Below are 22221 nucleotides of genomic sequence, written 5' to 3' on the forward strand. Positions count from 1 at the left end.
TACCCAGTTTAGCCTATCAAGAGCCTTTTCAATTTTTTAAAGGACTTGAAGATGACACAGTGGAAGTACTCATATCCATATTTTTAAGCCATTGTGAGAAGGAATTTGGAAGTGCTCACAGTGAACCGTGTACAGGTAAGAATGCCTTAAGCATATTATTTTTTCTTTAAAGCATGTAACACTTTAAAGAAGTATTAAACTACATACATAGAAAAACCTGCGATTAGACTCAAATAAAACATTATTTTTTCTTCCAAAACTTAAGCCTATTGTCTGTTGCAATAGCTGGGACATTACTCAGTATACATAAATTTGTATATGAGATTCAACAGCAATATTTTAACTTTGTTCCAAGTTTCTGGGCTATCAATTTCTGTGTAAATAAAAGAAAAAAACCAGAAACCTCACTACCTTCTGGGATCAGCACCTTTAGCCACCTTCATGAATTAACACTTCATATACTTAAAATTAAGGTACACCTTCCTTTCTGGACATTATATAAACATGAACTGAAGAAGACATACATTTCTTAATTCTGAGAGAAAGAGAAGAGACAAAAAACAAAGAAAGAAAACCTTCAAGGCATGCCTGTGTTTCCTTTAACTTTTTTTCCATAGCAATATGTAGCAAACGGGACAGCTGGTCAAAACTGCGAACTCTGAGAGTTGATGCCGAGAGGACAAACAGTGGTTGGCCATCTTTATCTTTGGCTTTAGACTGAACAGTTGCTTCACTAGAAAAGTTAAATTATATATTTTTAAAATAAGAACTTTAATTGAGAAGAATCTTGAATGCTATTCAAGCATCACATGATAACACATGATTTACAATTTATTTAAACTATGTTTCAGAAAACTTCCAAAGTAAACCAATTTATTCACAGCACATCAGCAGGTAAATAGGCCCAAAGGAGACTGTGACTCCATGGAAGCCCACACTGGAGCAGGCTCCTAGAAGGAACCATGGACCTATAGAGAAAGGAAACCATGCTGGAGCAAGTTTGCTGGCAGAACTTGGGACCCTGAGGGACACCCACACTGGAGCAGCCTGTTCCTGATGGACTGCACACCATGGAAGGGAGCACACTGGAGCAGGTTGTGAAGATCTGCAGCCTTTGGGAAGCAAAGTTTGTAAGGGACTGTCCTGTGGGAGAGACCCCCACGATGGAGCAGAAGAGTGTGAGGAGGAAGTAACAACTGAGAAAAGCATGTAATGAGCTGACATCTAGCTTCATTCCCTGTCCCCATGAGCCACTTGGGGGTAAGGAAGTAGAGAAAATCAGTTGAGCTGGGGAAGAGGTAGGTGTGGGAGGAAGGTAGGTTTTAAGATATGCTTTATTTCTCATTATCCTACACTGACTTTTGATTGGCAGTAGATTAAATCAATTTCCATGACTCAAGTCCAGTTTGCTGATGACAGTAACTGGTGAGTGATCTCTCCCTGTCCTTATCTCAACCCAAGGGCCTTTCAATATACTTTTCTCCCCCATCCAGAGTAGGAGGGAGAGCAGCTTATTGGACACCTGGCAACCAGCCAAGGTCAACCCATCAAACAGGAGCAACTCCTAACACCCAGAGAAGTGACACAGCTAATCACTGTTAGACACATGTAAAAATCTTGGGAATAGCCAGGGCACGTTGTATAGATCACTGGCTAAACAGGTCTGCATCACAAACAAGACAGAATTGTCTCAAACTCTCAAAAAGCGAGTTTTTACACTCTACAAATTTTAGCTCAAAATTTTCAATACGTATCAACAAACCCCCCACCTGTTTCAGCCTCCCAAATACATTAAAGTTTTGTTTATGCTAAATGAGGACAATAGCTCACCATCTGCATTTGAAAACACACTGCAATTCAGACTTACTTGATCTCATAACCCTCCCCAAACACTGATGAGTCCAACTGCGTTTTCCATTCAAGGGGCTCTCTGAAGACAAATGCTGCTTCCTGAGGATGCTTAGTGCTGAAGTCCTCTGCAAACTTAATGATTTGATTTAAAAGGGATTCGTTCAAAGGGGTGATTCCAAGTGTACCAGTTCCAGAGCCAGCAGCAGTCCACTGAGCCGCTCTCGCCAATGCCACTCCCATGGTCTCGGTCAGTGTCACCGGAGCCCACCTCGGCAACGAGACCCTGTCACAGAATGACCAAACCGAGCTCTCAAATGGTTAAATGCGCTGGGGCTGCTACGACATGAATTAAACCTATCTAGGAACGGTTAGATTATTTTAACTCATTTAAATCCCTGAAGAGGGGAAGGGGGACTTGATGAAGAGAACTCGCAGTTTAAAGAAATGGGGAAATCAGGTGTAAACACTGATTATTTCATCTTAATTCCCGCTTCTATTAGAAATTCTGGCAGCCGACAGCAGGAGGCCTCTGTTGAGGCTGTAGCAAAAAGATCCTCCTGTCCAAAGCCTCCTGTGCAGGCGGACAGACACGGCCCTGCCCCCGGCGCTCTCTCCGAATGGCGGCCAGAGGCGCTCGGCCGGTCAGCGCCGCCAGCCCAGCCCGGGGAGGCCGAGGCCGCCCGAGGCCGCCCGAGTGCGCCGGGCCCGGGGCGGCCGAGGCCGTGTGGGGAGCGCGGGGTAGGGTCTGGGGTGGGAGCGGGAGGGAGCCGGGAACCGAGGGCCCGGAGCGGGGACACAGCGGAGCCCGGGGGTCGCACGCAGCCCGCCCGAGGTTCGGCCCTCACCTTGCCCCGGGCCAGCCGCGCCGCGCCCCGCCATGGCCGGCGGCGTTGCCGTGGGGACGGGCCGGCGTTACCGGGACAGCGGGAACAGCCACGGCCCCGGCCGGCATTCCTCATCGGAAGGGAAGGGGAGCGACATTTGATCTCCTAAAGCGGGCTCTGCGCTTTCGGTGTAGGGTTAAATAATGCAGTAACTAGAGTTACCTTGCACCAGAAGTTAAAGGAAGACCACCGAATGGTTTTTAGCTTGAATTTTAGCCAGTACAGCTTAAACCTTTCCCTGGCCGTCAGCGGTTACAGGAAAACAGCTTTAATTAATAAAGGTTGAGGTTGACTACTTTTAGTTCTTGAGGCAGTGTGACAGATCGTGCTTGAAATGCTTATTGTTAAAGGAAATGTAATGTATAATTTGTGTTTCTTGAAGGAAGTGAATGATGTAGGTATGGGCAGTGCTAGTGAATAAGGTCCTTTCACGTACTGAGGACAACACAGCACTGTACACGCACAAATAGACAGCTCCAAACACAGAATGGAAATCTACACTACTCCCCAAATTCTATTATCAATCCATACATTGTTGAATGAGCCATCACTCTGGATAATTTTTTGCTACAAGATCCTACTGAACTCATCACACATTGTCTCATCTTTCTTTCATCACACCACTGAGACAAAAAGAATTATATTCTCAGACTTCCCACTAGTAAATTTCCCCTCCAGTTCTGTTATTTGTCTCCATCAAAATCTCTATCAGATGATAAAAATTGGACTTAGATTTGATTTAGGAAGGAATGGCTACCTGCTGTACACTGACTGGAGTTAGGAAGCTCTGGTCAGCACTCCAGTGTATGTGCCTTTATGAAGGCACAGGAAAATAATCCTCCTGAGGACAGTCCAGCAGTGGCACCCAGCTTCCAACACCACAGAGACAACATAGCCAAGAGTTATTTTACCAACTGAGAAATCAGCCAGGTAAGAAAATTCTAATAATGAGGAAGGTCATGGAATGTATGTGGGGTGTATCTCAAAGAATAACAGTAAGGGATTAATTCACTTTTTTGCATGGAGACAATTGTCCATATACATTTTACTTACCGAAACTTTCAAGCAGTGACTGTGTATAAGTACATGCAGTCTGCACTGTAATGGTTTAAGAATAGTGTTGGCTTCTCTTGTTTTACTTGTTTAACTTAGAGAAGATAGAAAATTACTAATTTTATTAGGTGAATTTTTTAGTTAAAAGCCTGGTTAAAGACTTAATGCAATTTCTTTTCTGTATGGAATACTATGTATGAATGCATTTCCAGAAGGGATTAAATCTCTTCTTTTTACTGAAGTAATGACTCTTTAAAAATTGACTTTCAGGGCAGAAGGTGCAAGAAACAAAATGTGAAAGGGAATAAAAGTATCCCTGCCATGGGTGGTGGGGAGTGAAGACAGTGAGTTTTCACACAAAGCTGAGTATTTTAAGCAAGAAGTCGGTGGAGTAAGAAATAGAATTCCTAAATGAGATCACTCTCTTCCACTGAACTGCAAGGAGAAAAGATATTTCAATGGCACAGATACATGGGATGGCGTGCCCTCAAAGACTGTGCATTTGCACTGGCCATAAAAGGAGCTTTGGTAGCTAGCTCAGGTTTAGTTACCAGTGGAACTTTCTGTGGGAACAGGTAAGTCAGAAAATGAAAAAGCAGAACAGATTCTGCAAGCCAACAGTGAGGAATGCTGCTGGGATCTGGTATTAGAAGTAATGCCTATGGATGCTCAAGAGTCAGAGGTTTTCTGCTTTTTTCTTTGTGGCTGGCAAATGCAGTGTAGCATTCGTAGTGTAGCAGTTCTCCTAGGAAGACTGCTCAAACTCTTCTGAAGCCTAGAAACCATCTGATTTAATTTATAACCTCATTTTTTTATGACTAGTTTTTGTGTATTTTTTCTTGTACAAACTTCGGTTCTTTACCTTATTTTCAACAGCTACTTTTCCTCCACAGATTTTATACCCATTTTCTGAGTTAGAATATTTTCTCCTAGATTTAACTTTGTTTGCTTAAATCAATTCAGTTCCTCTAGACTCAGACTGCAAGTTCTTAATTTCTTTTACCATCTTAGTATCCCTTATTGCTCTGTGTTCCAGTCTGAGCTTTTTTTATAAAACAGATTCAACACTGTTTCTAAAGATCCTTTCACCAAGTTCCATTACAATGGCATTAACAGTCTTCATCTCTTTTGGAAGCTCCTCAGCTACTACATTCTAGGATTACATTTGTTTTTCACATTTGGGGATTGTTGTCACCATGTAATTGAATAAATCAACCAATTTTTAAGCCATTACTTTTATTTTCAGCTGATGATTTTGCAGCTTTCTGCAGGATTTGAGCATATAATTGTGCAGTTTGCACTCATAAAAAAAAATCCACTTTTAAAGAAAATAAATATTTATAGTATGTGGTCTCTATATTTTGGTCCCCTTCCTCTTCCTCTTTTACAAAGTAGTTTTTGAATCTAATATTGAATTTGAAACATACTTCACAGAGAGTTGTGGTTTGAAAATAATTAATTGATATGAACAATTTCTGTTCCTGCTTGTAGTCTCTGTGCTCAGTAGTTTTTTTGCATGTTTTCAGACATGTATCAGCTGTAGCAAGTCGTGACTGCAGTTACTGCACTGGTATTTGAGCTCTGGCTTATTCCCTTGGTTACATTCAGGCATATCTTGCTGGATGACAGGGAATCTTGCCTTCTTACATCAGCTATCACTGAAAACCAAGTATTTAGGTACTCCCTCATTTACCTAGAACAAGAGAATAAATGGGTATCTTGTAAGAAAATTTTGCCTGAGAGCTAAAATGTTAAGTAATCACTTAAAGAAATATGAAAGTACCCTCTTGGTGCCCCAAAATCAGTGTGCAAAAATTTCCAGGCAATAAAGCTGCAATGTGTTCTCAAAAACAGCTCACTCAGGAACTGCATCCACCCAGAGATGGCATTTGCACCCTGTTTGGCTAATTCTGTAAACTAGTAGTACATTTATGTAGGAGATTTTTTTTTCTCTGTTATTTTTACATTTTGAATGTAAAAGACATTTTATAAAACAGTAGGCGAGATGTTTGCCAGTAACAAAAGATGAGATCATTTCTTACTGGCACAAAGAAATGGGGAATATGAAGAATTTGTTAACATGGAGAGTAAGGCAATTGGAAATTTTTTTTACAATCTCAAAGTTGCAGCCAGAAGGTGCAAGCAATTTTTCATGTATATTTTTCCTCACATTATTATAGAGGAGGGTGTAAATTATTACTGTTGAAGCAGAACAGTAACACCCATTGTAAAAAAAATCGTAGAGGCTTATGTAAAATAAAAAAGGTCAATCATACCAGCTAGTCCTTCTGTTAAATAGCAGTTTAGCCGATCAGCTTCATAGTCAGTTTGTCAGACAGGCTGAAAATCAGCAGAAAACAATATAATACTATCTTATAATATATATATATAATATAATTTGTCAATTTGCTTTTATTATTCATTAGCTTGCCTTTCATGGACAATTTACATATTTTTGGCATTCCCAAAACAAACTGAAGTCTTGTGGCTTTGATGTAAAGGATTTAACAATGCTTTTATTTAATTTTGTATCAGTACGAAGGTACCGCTAAGGTGCCTGGAGTTCTTAACAAACATTTTTATGCATCTTATTTTCTGGTAATCTAGTGTTGTTTGTTGTTGTGTTTTGGTTTTTTTCTGTGTTTGTTTTAACTGGGGAGTAGTGCTTTGTGGAAAGGAAGGGTTTCAGCTCAAGAGGTGATGTACATGAGAATGTAAAATGAAGCAGAGGACATGATGAATCTCTTGATGTCTTTAAGCAAGATTTTATGGAAAACAATGTTTAAAACCTAATCTTCAGAACGAAAAAGGCTACTGATTTTTCACTCAGTCTCTGATTTCTGTATTATGATCTCCTACTTACCTCTTGTTTTCTGAGTAATTGCTGCTTCAAATAATGACAGATTATTTACAGTGAGGATTTTTCAGGCATGGACATTGTGCAATACACTCTCTTGGGCCTAGAAATTAAGAAACAGAAAAGGCAACTTTTCAAATGGGACTTGATTCAAGGGGCAGAGGTGTGGAAGGGTGCTCATGGGTGTCTGGCAAAGAAAGAGTTACTCAAAAGGCTTGAAAGAAAATAAGGAAGGACAATATTTTGGTTAATGAGTGATAGATTGACAATATCTGCAGTTATTTTCTGAACAATGACAGTAACAGAGATTCTGCTGCTCATTTTTAGAAATGGCTTCCAGATGGGATTCATGTTTTACAGTCCAAGATTGAATGTGATTTAATCAGTTTCTATCAATAAAAATATAATATTTCAGAATATGAACTGTGTTGCTAGACTTTTCTCTACTTGTAGATAGCCATTTATTCCCTTTTGTTAATTTTCATGTTTACTACAGAATTTTTGAAGATTTTTAAGTGTAATTTGAAAGAAATTATCAATCTGGTGTAATAACTAGGTGACTGTAACTGTGTCATAGTAATATTCTGAATACTAGGTTAGAAGACTGAGGTGTTGGAAGATACAGCAAATTCATTCATTTGTTTTCTTTGTAGCACTGGAAAAAAAAAACCAAAACAGGTCAAGTTATAAGGAGCCTTAAGATGGTGGTATGCTGCTTCAGTGAAACTTAGGTTGTTTTTCCTGGGTTTGTAATTCTTTAATGGGGAATAATTACATTCAAAGATTTTACTTTTTAATCCCTACACTATCTTTTTGCATCGTTAACTTCAATTCCCTGTTCATGTAACATTTTGCCTTGAAATTTCTGAAAAAAAATATGTGTGCCTAATAATACTGAAAGAGAAAGCTTTGGAGAAAGCTATTCTGAAGCAGGTTTTTCTAAGTATATGAATAAATTTGGGTTTTAAAATGCTGATTTTTACAGGTGGGGTCACTAAAGTATTGACTCAATGACCCACCTTAATTTGTTCATGAACTGGTGCAACGCTTACACACAGAATGCATTAATGGCTAATTCTCTTTATTTTTACAATTGATCCTTCCCTGAAAAAAAACAAAACAATATATTTTGCCTGTATTTTTCCAGGGAGAAAGAATATCTTTGACTTTTGATGTACAGATAAAATGCTTTTCCTAGAACTAGTTAATTGTTCTTTAATAGTTTAGCAATTTAGTATCAATGGAAACTACACAGTGTCTTTTAAAACTTGCTCATTGGTGAGTTGAATTGTCTTTGTGAGTGGATTATAACTACAAAGTTAATACAGTTTCTGTGCAGCAATCAGAAGGATATAGCAACCTCTTCATGCTTCAGTGTGAATCAGGCATTTTAATATACACTATAAAAATCAATGGAACTTCAGCAGTGATACTTTTCTCCAAAGTACTAGAGATTCAATTAAAACAAATCAAAACAAGAATATGTACCCAAAACAGTGTGTGCCAAGTATAATGGAGTAAGTAATAAACCTGCAAATTACTCTAAGTTAGGTGTATCCAGAAACACTTCCCACCTTTGCAATTTTGAAAGGAATTCAACTTTCTGGCAGGTAAAAATAAAAATTGAGACTTATTTTTAAATGCATGCAGAAAAATTGCTAGCTATACTTCTTAGTTATAGGTTTAGCTTATGGTGCTAGACATGAAATAATTTGATATTAAAAGCAATACTACGGATAGTGTGTCTTGCACTGTATTTGAGAATAGCGTTTTTAGCTTTCAAACATAAAACCTTTGCAAGTGAATGCTACTGATGTGCTCAAATGCCTTTTGCTTTCTCAGTAGTTTCTATAAATTGCCTCCTTTTTCAAGGGGAAAAAGGGAAAAAGGATTGGGCTGTTTGTTTTGTGGTGGGAGTGTGAAAAGGAGATTGTTTTAAAATTAGAAATAGAATGTCATAAGTAATCTCCAGTCATGAATTTCTTTTCCTAGAGAAAAAAATGAGAGGTATTGATGGAAAGTATTTTGGACTGTAATGTGCGGGTATTAATCGGGAGAGGGAGTTTGACTCTTTCTTGAAGAGTGGATTCTTGCACAAGGTGTGAATATGAACACAAAAATTCACTACATAGTTAGAAAGTTAAAATACTTCATTACTCAGATCCCAGTTATTACTGTGTTATTACCCCATCTCCTTAGGTAATCACCACTAATAATTCTGGATACTTCCCTGCATGGTTTTTACAAAACTAACATAAAAATAAAGGTAAAAAAGAAGATGTATCATTTTCCCCTGTTACATAATTAGAAAGAAAGCCAAGACTGACATCAGGGCGTTTTCTCTTTTTTGTAGGTCATTTCAAGGCAGAAATTCAAGCACCTTGGAGCAATCACTGGTTTTGAAGAGACTGCTTCTATCATTTATGGTGGTATGGTAATATTATATGGGAAAATGTGAAATTGTGAGAGAAGTGGAGATCAGAATAAAGCCAGATCGCTACAGGGTTTGAGCAGCAATTGGCTGTAAAATTAATATGAAGCAACAGTTGGATGTTGCAAGGTTGAGCATTAATCCCAGTAGTGCCTGGTAGAAAAATAATGTATTTATCTAAATTTCTGCTTCATAGTGATTGCACTGTGTGAGCTATTAAACAAAGCAGAATAAAAACCCAACTCTAAGTCCACAGAATATGTTTGATGAATATGACATCTTCACTCAACTTGGATGAAAACAAAGTCCTGCATAGATGAGAACAGGGATTATAGCTCCATTCCAAAATCTTTTACAGTAGAGCTTCAATTTGGGGAGGAAAGTTGCCTTTTTATCAGAATTATTTTTATTGAGAGAAGCAGAAATGCGTGTTGCATATACATGTCTTTTTGCATAGCGTACATTCTGATACAGTTCATTCAGCCAATTTTCTGGTATTGTTCTCAAGATCTGTGCCATGGATATTAGAGTCCTCCATATGGGTACATTTTTCCTCTGATTATTTCCGTTTCTCTTTCTGGTAATAACTGTATACATTCAAGTATTTTCATTTAAATTTAGGATCATTAAGGTTCTCATATAGGATCTGGAGCTCTGCCACAGTTAAGTAGTTAGTTATTTTATTGTAGAAGACTTGCATGTAGCTCTTACATCTTTATATTTTAGCTCAAGCAGAGACAGAGATTAAAATTATCTAGTTTTTAAAATTTTTACTTTTCTATCCAATTTATGCATAAATTAATATTTCAGCTTATTACAAGAGGTGTTGATTTTCAGCAAGCCTTCAGCTCTGAATGTAAAATTTGGGGGCTGAAGCAGGCCACCTTTTCAGAATGCATGTATATGTACTCTGTTCAGATTTGGGAAGAATAACATTGAATAGTTTGAACGTCATTTTTTCCTGGAATATCAAGTTAGCATTGTACTACTTTTGTATTGAAAAGGTTGCTGATTACGATGCCAAAAGCCTGTCTTACTAGAAAGCTTGAAATAATTTCTGAGAGATGAAGAGGGATTCTGCCCCTCCTGCAAAATTGTATATGGCAAGACTTTAGTATCTGCACCCACTGTCAATCCAATAGGTGGATTTCTGTCATTGATTTCATGGGAGAAAGGATTTGGTCTATCAACAATACAGGCAATAAAAGTTCATTTTTCCAGAGTATTTTAAAAAATGTAGGTCCTGTGACATTCTAAAACATACCTTAGTTATATTAATGACATTTTTCTTCTGCGATTTCAGTGTGAAAGCTTTGTGATCTGTTAGGATTTTGGTAAAGCCTTTCATGCTGGAAACAAGGATGCCAAAGTTCAGTAGAAATTAGACTTAAGAATCTGAATAAATCTACTTCCAATTAGCAGTTTGCTAGTGCTGTCAGTAAATAAATAAAATAAATAATAAAAGCATATTTGACTATGGCAAGCCTAAACTCATATGCTTTAGTGATTCGTGTATTGTAGTCTTTTGATATTCTGGTTCTGTAACACCACTGAATTTTAAGCAGTGACATTTAAGAATTAAAAATGTTTTATGCCATTAAAATGAATAAGTGCAGAGTAAAATTTGGGGATCTGAATCTGCACATCTTTATGCATGCAGTCTTTTGCATCTACTACTAGCTGTGCTGTAGTGTACTGCACAGTAAGTCCAATGTAGAAATCAGTGCCAGAGCTGGCTCATGGACTGGGAGCAGGGTAGCCTATTTGTGCAGTGCTTTGTCAAAGCTAATTTACTTTGCTAAAAACCAGGGTAAATTAGACAGTGTGCAGCATTAAGCAATGTGGTTAAACTACTTCCAGTTACCCGAGCTGGCTCCTTTTGAGCTGCTCTGGGTATCACTCCACAGCACCATGTTCTGCAGCACAGATAGGCCCTGACTAAAACTGATGTGTGTGAAATTTTATTCATGTAAAGAAGGATTGATGAATCATACCCATCCTCTCTTCTGCAGAAATTCAGTCCTCAAATACAGGCAGAATGTACAACTAAGCATGTTTTCAAATAACTGCAGTATAACTGTCATTCCATTTGACCTCAGAAATGTGATTCTCTGGGTAAACACAGAAAATGGAGGCCACAACTGATTGTAATTAAATATAAGTAGCTAAGCACAGATCTGTGGTATAAATAGATGTGTTACGGCTGACAGTTAAAGTTTGAGTTCAGTTTACGTGTGAGCCTTTGCATTACTCATGTAAATCAATGTTCTCACTTACAAGAGAAACCTCATAATTTACCACTACCCATAAAGTAGCCTTGCTGTAATCAATAGTGATTCCTATATGGAATTACTGTGCAGAGCAACGTTTCTTCCATCCATATCCTCAGTATGATTACTGTATGGTTTGGCACCATGACAGAAGAATATTCAGTGAGCTCAGTAGTTTTCTGCGTGGAAGGACTTAGTTGTCCTAATTTGGTACAAAAATTCCATTCAGTTTAAAGTAAGCAAAACTGGAATTAAATACTCCACATGGGGAAGGACTGAGTAGAATCTTCAGGGGGGCAAATTGTTTGCAATCTCACTCTACTGAGACTTTACAATTAAACATAGCTTTATTTTATTCTCTGTAGAAGTAGATTACAGTAATTAGAAATACTTGATGTTGTGTGCTATACTGGTAAGTGTGAAGGATGATCTGGTGATATCCACATAATTATATATGCTATGTTTGAGACTGAGAGCAGACAAAATACATCTCAAAACATTTTACAGCTTTCAGATTCTGTGAACATGCTGCACTGCACACACAGATATGCTGTACTCAGCTCTTGAGTCTGCCTAACAGGATTGGTGAGTTTGGAGGGGTTTCTGAACCCCCTCTACTTCTTTTTGGAGCCTGGGGGTGCCTGTGTGGCTGTGGGGCTCTAAGGCACTTTCCAAGGCTTCTCATGGAGCCCCAGTCCCTGTCCAGTGGAATTTATTTCTATAAAACATGCTGAAGCTTTGCACAGTCAGGCGGTGACTCTGGAGCATGCAGGAACCCAGGTCCACTCTAAGGTCACCACTTTACTGGATGACTCCACAAGGTCATGGGCAATTGCTAAGTACTCACGAGCCCAGGACGAGTGAGATCCATCCTGGAAGCAGCCAGTGGTGTCAGTAAGTGGTAGGTGTGCTCAGGGCATCTGGACTGCCTCAAGGAACCAAGTCCAGACTTGTCTTTTAGTGGGGTTAAAAGAAGCTGAAGGTAGAAATTGAGAGTTTGATGTACTTACAGATACCTGAGCTTTGAACTTAGCAGACTGACAGGACCAAAACAATGGAGCCAAGTGAATTCAGATTTTACTGTCAGCAAAGCAGAGGTTTTCTGAATCACTTTTGTGGATTTGGATTGCCTGAATTCCACTTTTGGTGCCTTGCATGTAGCCTGAGTGTATAATCTGTGTTCCAACAAAAATACAGGTTACATCTCAGATAAACAAAATTTAGAAAATAGCTGAGTTTCCACTGTAGTATGGAAGTAGTAGCAGTATGTAGTATGTAGTGTTTCTGATTACTAAAGCAAAAAAAAAAATCCTATAATTTTCTAGTCACCTATGTAACTAACACCTCTGGTGGAATGGAGCATACTTCTTCCAGTTACATAAAACAGGCACTCCCAAATGTATTGCTTTAAAAATCTGTGATTAACCAGTGAGGGAATAGAAGAATTTTCTAATAAAATACGGTGAATATGCAAAATAAATAGCACTCCTAAAGAGCAAATTGTAATTGTCCTTGGCACTGGATTACAACATCAAGGAATGACAATATCTAAGCTGACAAAACTACAGTACAGAACATGCTTTTTTGTTCTCATTGTTCCATTTCACATATGCCTTTGCCCATCTTAATAGAGGGATGGCTTCCATACAAAATTCATTTTTTCAAGTAATGAAAATGTAATGATGCATAAGATTCGCAAAACAAACCATCATGCTTTATTTTGTGTGTAAGCAAAAGAGTAACTCTTCACTTCAAGAAGTATCTTCCCATAAAGTCTCCTATTGTCCTTTTCAACTTTTAACAAAAGAGCAGTGTAGTATTTTTATTCCTTTTAGCTGTACTGTAAGCTTTTGTTTTGCACCTTAAAACTACGGGGAAAACACAAGCTACAGAATTTCTAGTTTTGCATATGGCCAGTAAAAGCTTACAGGTATTCACAGTATTGCTTTAATAGGGACTTCTTCAGGGACTGCTCAGTGATGCAATAACATTTCCATTTAAAAAGATAACGATAGACAAGTGCTAAACAGTAACTTTACTACTTCTCAGCTTAGCAGATATACCTGAAACCCAGCAATTGCTCACAAATACTGCACTTGTATTTAACTAGAAACATAACTCTTATTTTAGATACAAAAAAAGACAAGTTGAAGAAGGACAAACCCCTTCAAGCTGTTCTTCAGCCACACAAAGCTTTATCTTTGTAATTGCTGTCTCCGCTTTGCTTGCCTGCCTTGTTAGGATGGAAAGTGCCTGCTTTCTCAGTGTTGAGCACAGCACAGCTCCCACTGCCTACAGCTTGCAGCAGCACTTCTACCAAATTACACTCCTCCGTACCAAGCACCACAAAAAACGGAGTTAACAACCATGTGTGCAAAGTGACTCCTATCACACAGGGAATCTGTGGCAAAGGCAGGGATACAATTTGGTTCTCCAGAGCTGCACTCATGCTTTAATCATGAAAACATGTTCTCTTCTCTGCAGTTGTCTGCTTCATTCACTGTGTCCTTCCAACAGCTGCAACAAAGTACAGGTTGTACAGAGCACATTCACTTTTATTATGTGTGATTCGTCCTCCAGCACAGGTCCTTTCTGTGCGCTACACAACACAGGAGGCCATGGAACACTCCTGCTCAAAGGAATCACACAGAGGAACAGATCCCTCTGCCTCCCCATTGGCGTAATCCACCAGGGTCCTTGTCCTTTTTCTGCCTCTTCTGCCACCAGGAGAGTTGGGTGCATGGGAGTGATGGGATTCCTGATCCAATTACTGAGTGTAATCAGGCCCGACTGCAGCTGCAGTGAGCGGCAGGATCAGGGAAAACTGTTTTGAACGCCAGTAGCCCCAGGGCTGGAGCGTGCCCAGATGTTTCATGGAATGGCTCTGGCAGACCAGTCACACACAGGTGTTTATTGGCTTGAAGTAAAAGTCAGCAATACCAGGAATAATTCATCCACAACTTGGCTCTTCAAACAGAACAGGAACGAGCACAACGTGCAAATCTAAACAGCAGATAAAGGCGGCTCTTAGCTGACACAGACACACACACACGCTTCACCCATGGAGCTGCTTGTGGGATGAACTTCTTATTTTCCTGGAACTAACCCATTTTAGGTATGAAAACTGATTATGCATATTGTGAAAGGCATGCAGCCAAGCAACTGTACAACTCTTTTTTTCACTAATATCTATCATTTTTAGGAACAAAGCATGCTGCTGCTAAATGCAAGTACAAGTCTGCTTAGACACATGATTGACAATTTACTTTCTCTTCATGTTTAAAAGCTATTCCAAAGCAAAACAGACCTAACCAGATCAGAAGTAGCATTGTGTACTTAGCTTAAATATACTGATTTTCATACTAAAATTACCTTGAAGTGCAAAGACTTGCTGTATGTGGCAAATCAAAGGACAAATGTAAGAAACTATCGCAGAGAGGTTCACTACTCCGCACAGCAAAAGCTCTGCTCAGCCTCTCCGTGACCTGGGCTCCACACAATTTATTGGTTATCTTTAATAAAGCAAAATCCAAGTGCCTTTTCTGTTTTGTTACTTCCATTTTAACACCAGCAGTAGCAGACAGACAGGCAAAATTTAGTTTTAGCCTGGGAGCTAAAAGAAATACTTGTAACATACATATGTACTGTTACAGTCTGACTTATAAATGCTTAGTAGTAAAGTCAGCAGGAATTGAGCACTAAAACTGGAGAGGAGTAAATGGAAAGAGATCCTGCTGCATTTGCAGACTCGTGGTAATAAGGAAAGCACTCCTGCTCTTGGAAACTTGTCATGTAAGTGAGTAAGGGGAGAGGTCAGGCAGTGACAGGCTGCTCTGCCAGCCTGAAATGGGGGTTGCACCAAATCTAAAAAAACGAAAACATGCATTTAACTTAAAATGAATGCTATTAAAACAAATTATACCCATCATTCAGAAATGTAATCTGAAAGTACCGTAACTCCTGGCTTCTGTTCAGATGATATCTGGCAGTGTGCTGTGTATCATCCACAAAGTATCTTCCTGAATCCCCAGCACTCTGGCTTCAGGAACCGCTCTAAATCTCACCAAATTCTGATGATTCTGATGTCATTTTCTAAGCATTAAGTATTCTTGCAAGTGACATCAATCATGATTCAACCTGGCCTCTCTTGCCGTATATGACAAAGGCTTCTATTTTTAATTTTTCAGACAAATACAGCTTGTATAACTTGTTTTTGTTTTTTTTGCCAAAAATATGTCAGTTCAGATCTTGCTATTCTAAGCATATTCTGTTCTTTTGGGATACTTGTCAGCTGGCCTATTTATATCAGGTTCGTAAGAAATTAAATGTTTTTCTAGAAGCAAAATAAAAGACTTGAAGAACAGAGCTTCCACCTTGCATTATTAATAGAATTTGTGAAAATCTGTGGTTATATTGTCAAGAAGTACAGAGACTAATTGCCCAGAGCCAACAATTCACTCAGCATGGTGGTTAAAGTGCATAAATGGATAAAAATGATTTGTATTAGTGCCTGTAGTCTCTTGTAAATGTCAAATACTTTCTTGACATTCTAAAACCCAGGCTGTACAGTGAAAGTGGGAGAGTAGCATTTCGTATTAGTTTAAAAATGTATAAAACTGATTATTACCCCTTCTAGCACTCAGTATTTCACTGCTTCATGGAGACCTTAGATGCTGATTGTAACTGGCTCTACTCTTTCAACTCATCATGGCTCTAATTTTTCTTCCAACAGAGCAGAGAATATTTTACCTGAGATAAGTAAGATTTTACCTCCTGTGAAAGAAGATACTTAAAGAGGTTCCCCACAACCAGATTTCCCACTTGGAGAAAGTTGCAAATGCTCATTTCCCCTATTTCCCATGCATGGCAGTCTTGCCATTCCTGTGAACTTCCTGTTCCTCTTCTGTAAATCCCCATCCCATGCATTTATCTCCATGTATGTCAGTACAGACACTTCAGCTTTATACTGTTCACTTTAATCACCTTGCAGGGTTCAAAGGACACCTGAACATATACCCATCTCCCAGTCTTTAAACACTCACTGAAAGTTCTAGTATAAAGGATTTATGATGTTTCCTTGGATCAAAACATTTGTGTCCTTACCATACGTCCGACTTTACTTTTTTACTCTTCTAAAGTAGAACAATCCACAGGTGTAATTGAACTGACAGAAATGTATTTTTTTATAATAGATCACTTATATTTTGTACAACTGACATTTTACTCACTGTTCTCATTAGTACCCACATTAATTTCCAAAGAATTGTGAAATTAAATCATTAAAAAACTACCAGCTGCACAAGTCTTCTGAAGCCTCTGAGTCTGTCTTACACATTACAAAAACATGCAAGGCTGAGGGCTTAGAGATAGTCTTAAGAAAAAAAAAAAATAATTGAAAAGGAATATCCAGGTGTTTTTTTAACTGCAAAATACAATAAAGTAAAGTTCGGAAAGTATTACACACAAATATAACAAAAACCCCAAGATACGCCATTTACAAGTTGAGCTGTACAGTGCTGTGCCTTTGTGTGAGCTGAAATCAATAAAGCAGACAGAGCTCACTCAACAGGGTTTGTGAACTTGCGACAGCTCCGAATGTACAAATGTACAACTGGCAGCTTACAGGCTGCTGAGCAACACTAGAAAATCTTAAGAAGAAGGTTAACTAAGGTTAATTTTTCTGAAACACTGTTTTGTAGATTTCAGTAATAATTGCCTAAAGTGACAGCAATTAATTTCTGCCTCCTTTTGAGAACACTTGGGAAATGACTTAAAAGCGTGTAGATTTATCATGACCACACTGTAGGTGTAAAATAAATGAAATGCTGAAAGGACAGCTGAGCAGCAAAGGCCAGGGCCATCTAAAGCAGTCCCACAATTTCCATTAAATAATTTAGACAAAGAGTCAATAGATTTATCAGACACACATATTTACTACCACATTTGATGGGACTCTGATGCATTTGCATTGAAGTCTGCTCCCAGATACTAATCCAAAGATAATAACCAGACAGCTCTCACACATTTGATTACTTGCTGAAATATTTATCATCTTTCCTGATTGCATCTTATCTCAAAGCCAGACCCCGAGCTCAGGGAAGTAATCAGCTTGGTTCCTGAGTAAGAGCTGCCAACCCCATTTTGAGGAGTGTTACAGAAGTCGGAGACCACACATGAAACGAGGCACTAAGATTCAACTGTAAAAGTCAGCAAGACCTGGCATTAGATTACAAGGTCTTGAGAGCAAAGGCATTCATTTCCCAGGCACAGAAAGACAAGAGGTAAAACTCTGATACTGTTAAAATAAAAATGAAACTTTTCTAACTTCACTTGCACTGCATGTTTATTGTGTTCATCCACTGCCCTCTCATCTGTGCCATGCTGTTAAACTGCAGGAACAATCCTGTGCGCTCAAATGGTACAGATGAAAGTCATTTGAGGCTAACTACAGGAGGAGTTCCTACTATCTCTCCTTTAGGGATTGAAGTGGTGTCAGCTCTCTGCTGGTATTTCACCCTCGTCCCAAGCACATGATAGAGAAAGCAGCAGCAGCGATTAGGTACTCACAGTGAAGCAATCCAGACTAAGCACTTTCCAATAGCACAAAATGAGGCAATTTACCAGGAAGAAAGGGAGTTGCATTAGCATGAAAAAATTCTAAGTTATTCACAAGATGCTAAGAGAGAAGAAAGAATCATCAATCCTGAGCACTGGAACCATGAGGATCCATAAGGATTTTACATGACGCTCATGACCCCAAGCCAAGTAACCACTGCTGTAAGCGGAGCTGAGAGGGGAGCAGAGCAGTAGCACCGGCTCCCTGCAGAGCTCGCTCAGATTTAGAGAGAATCTGGCCTCTTGCGTCTTCCACTTACACTTTGTGACAGACAAATTAGCATAGCTGGGAGCAACCCAGGAGTTCTTACAGAAAATCTGAGCATGAGTGTCTCACCGTGGGTACTTAAATGGGGTTGCAGGGACAATAACAAACACCAAATGTATAAATGCACCACATTCTGCCAGTGGCAGCAGAGTTAATACCAGCCATCACCACCCCTCTGGTACAAAGTAGGTGAACGTGAAGGAGGCTCAGGATTAAAAGTTCAACCACCTTGTCAGCGATACACAGACACTTCAACCACACCCGTCTCGGGACTTGTTGGACTCGAACACACTCTCAGGTGTAGGCAGGTTCTAATACCACTTTCAGAAGATGATTTCTCGAGACCACAAAGAGCTCCATTCAGTGACACTGTGAAGGGGAAGCACATGCAGCGTCTGCCATGAGGCAGTCAAGAACTACACACTGGAATGTGTTACCTGACACAGGGGTAACGCAACTGCACCCTGCTAAGTGCGGCTAAGTGAAGGGCCCAGAGGTGGTGACAGCCTCTTCTTGTAGTGCAGAGGGAGTGAATGACACCTTGCTGCTCAAATCATCTTCCCATGCTGTTTTCACCCATAGGTTGCTCATTTTTGTGCAGACTTGGAGACTTGCCGGTGTTCAGAGTCCAGCAGTGTCCCAGCTTCTTCCTTCCAACAGTTCCTGGCTAGCCTCTCCTTTCTGCTTCACATTGCCTTTGTTAAACTATTGGCCCCTGACATGGAGAGGCTTTTTGAGAAGACTGGTTAGGAAGAAAGGAAACGAGATTAAACAGAATAGGTCACTTGAGAACACTTGCAGAAATTTTGTCTTTATTTGCTTGGTCTGGTAGCTCTGGAAGATAGGAACTCCCCATGTTTTATGATTACATTTATATAACAAATAAAGTCTTTAATTACAGCAGCCCATGCTTTCAAGGAGGCAGTAGGGAAGCCAAAGAAAAACAGAAGACTTTGCAGTCAAGTAATAATGTCTGATAATCAGAAGTGTCACATAACCCTCTGAAAATTAAAAATGGAATAATAAAATATTTTCCTCATTTACTTAGTTACCGTGTAATCTTATCAGGGATACCATCCCTCATTTCAAACACTGGTGTTACCTATGGCAGTCTCTCCTGTGGCAAAGAGTGGCACCTCCTGCTTTGCTTGGAACAGCTTCCCTGCAGCTCCCCCGCCGTGCTGCAGCATCCCCCGAGCCCACACGCTGGCTGACACTCATGGAGAGCGCGGTGTCAGGAGCAGGGTACGAATGGAGTTGGATTTTTGAAGGGAAAATAGAATTTGATACTTCAGTTCCCACAGGGTACCACCACAGAGACTATTTTCTGTAAAATGAAACCAGTGGAGTGATGTTTTACACCACAGTATCACATAAAAGGCAAGACAGTTGGCCCAGTGATACTCCTACACAGACAAATTCCTGTGTCTCTGGACAGGTTCACATTTCTTTATCTGGCAAGCATAAAATTGTAGTCTGTGTGCAAAGTGGCTTTTTTATTTAAGGAACAATTAAGCCAATCCCACAAGATTTCATGTTTAACTAGGTTTGTAGTGAACAAGTTTGTAGTCTGCATTCAATCAAGCTTTTTTGACTTTCAGAAAATAGGGGCAAACCAGTATATAAGAAATGTAAAATTCTAAGTTTCCTGAGATGTGTGAGTCCTGCTGGAGTAAAACTATATATCTATTTGCTAAAACTTTGGTATTCCAGAAGTAGACTTCTTTAGTCTGCCCTTAATCTTCCAATTATGCAATATAAACCTGCATTTTTCATTAAAATAAACCAGTGTGCACTAAAGCACTTGATAAATATATAACAATATGTACATGTGCACACATGCTTAGTAAAAGCTGCTGTTGGCTTGAAGGTAACATCAGTTCCACTCATGACAAGATGCAGGCTCTTGGCCTTCAAAGTCTCACCTACTCAAAAGTGTGGTCAGGCTGTGCTTTTTTCGCTGTGGTTTGAGCTAGGGTTGAATCCAGCTGTGGCCAATGATGATCTGAATTCAATGAAGTCAAGAGAAGACAATAATTCAGATTCAGTTCTGGTTTTTGACAAAACAATGGTTCAAATCAATCTTTGGTTTTGGTTCTACTTCCTGCTTAACAGCTTTGTAAAGAAAAACATCTGGAATAATAACGCAGCAGGGCCAATAAGTGAGGCTGCTCTTTCATACTGTCCAGATAGCACCAATAATAACAAAGCCTTCAAGCCAGTTTTCAACAACAATGGAAAAACCACAACCAAACAAGAAAACTCATTTTGTTTTTTACAGTCAGCAGTGGCCAGGACTGCACGTGGGACTTGGAGGATTCCTGCCTCCATTGGCACCAGGCAGGGAAATGGGCCAAGACCAGCCCTGCTGTTCTGGCTCTGCAGGAAGGCGGCACAGCCCATACACACGCCTGATTCTCTCCTGCAGTCAAGTTGGCTGCACGGCTGCCAGGGCCAGGCTTCTGTGAGCCCTCAGCAGTGCCTGGGCACTACCCAGCATGGGCTGAAGCCCTGCCAGGGAGCTCCAACCACCTGATCCTCCTGTGAGATGCTGAATCTTAGATCTGACAGCCCCCTTAGGCCAACACTGCCTCTGTGCCAGCTGGTAGGACGAGCTGCGCCCAGTGCATCTCCTTACACCTTCCCACTGCTTTGCCATCTCTCCCACTTCTTTTAGTGAGCTCCTCTGAACCTGGAACTACATCTTTGCTCCACTTTCATTTAGTGCATGAAACATGCCAGCCTCCAGAAGCTGCATCAAAGTAGGTTTAGTGGGGAAGTATAAACCATACAGAGCATGCAAAGCTCTGTAGAGTGGTCTCAACCCATGCTCACATCTGGCCAACTGCCTCACCATGCATGTCAGCCTTGATAGTGCAACATGACTAAAGTTAAGACCAATTTTTTATAGTTAGCTAAAAACAAGCCACTAATGGAAGTCTAGGAAAGGAAGAGGACACACCAGAGGAAACAACCACAGGTCAGAGAAAACAAGCAGAACTGCTGCCAATGGCCATTGCCTTAAACAAGAGCCCCTGAAGCCAACACTGGCTGCATAAAATTTACAATTGCTCCTGGTCTTTTTTACCACACGCTGCTTTCATGCATCAAACAGGCCACAGGGACCTCTCAGAGCAATTCTGTTTTCAAGGGACAAAACACTGTTCAGGTGTTCTCCATCTGGAAAAAACACTAGCTCTTCACTTCTGTTTCAGGAACATACCACCCCTGTGTCCATTGGGAAGGAGGTAAAAAATGTCCTTGTATCAAATTTTTGATGTCTGTTTTTCAAGATCAGTTAATTGTCCCTTTTCTCCCCCTTATATGACTGAATTACTAAATTGAAACTGTACAAGGGGGAAGAGGAAAACAAAGAATGAAATTGCCAATGACTAAACACAGGTTTGGTAATTTTGAGTTAGAGCTGTGATTGCTGTACTCTTGTTGTAAAAGTTAATGAAGTTAGAAGAAAGTAAAGCAGCATCTTGGCCAACATCACCAGGATCTGGAGTACTCCTCCTTCTGAATACATTTCAGCTCCATAATTTGGACAATTTTAGCTTTGTTTACCAATGAAGATTTACTGGTGCTTATTTGTATTTACCAAGGAAGGAACAGAAACCACAGCACATTTGCAGCCAGGTCTCTGCCCTCCTGTTCACTGATTTACTAAACCGAAGATGCATTTGTAACATTCCTAGTCCATCTCTGCCATGACCACAGACCCTCCCTTTAAAACACATACCCAAAGTTTTTATGAGGCATTGTATAATCCTACAGAAAGCTTTTAATATCTTTGTTAAAACACAAATCTAAATTTCACTTAAGAATTATCAGATTCCTTCTGGTTTTTTTTTTAGCATATTTAAGTTCTGAATATTAACACAGCAACAGAAAAGAGATCTAATTACAAAAGGAATTTTGACCTAATTTTCTCTATTTCTTATCAACAGGTTTTCAGATACTGTTTGAGCCATTTGAACCCTCTTGAA

General features: G+C 39.6%; 1 protein-coding gene across 1 annotated transcript in view; it reads right to left on the reverse strand.

Moving 5' to 3' along the window:
* Window positions 1-2723, reverse strand: part of ODAD2 (outer dynein arm docking complex subunit 2) — a 71567-nt gene extending 68844 nt beyond the window's left edge. The window contains exons 1-3 of the mRNA XM_088061731.1: window positions 2697-2723; window positions 1868-2134; window positions 576-733 (exon numbers count right to left, since the gene is read on the reverse strand). Coding sequence (XP_087917857.1) covers window positions 576-733; window positions 1868-2091 — 382 coding nt within the window. The 5' untranslated portion in view covers window positions 2092-2134; window positions 2697-2723. The remainder of the gene's footprint in view (window positions 1-575; window positions 734-1867; window positions 2135-2696) is intronic.
* Between the last annotated feature and the right edge of the window lie 19498 nt (window positions 2724-22221).

Source organism: Pseudopodoces humilis, chromosome 1 (assembly GCF_049639895.1).
Source record: "Pseudopodoces humilis isolate 2021_Gansu_Grassland_sample_001 chromosome 1, ASM4963989v1, whole genome shotgun sequence".
NCBI classification, from domain to species: Eukaryota; Metazoa; Chordata; class Aves; order Passeriformes; family Paridae; genus Pseudopodoces; species Pseudopodoces humilis.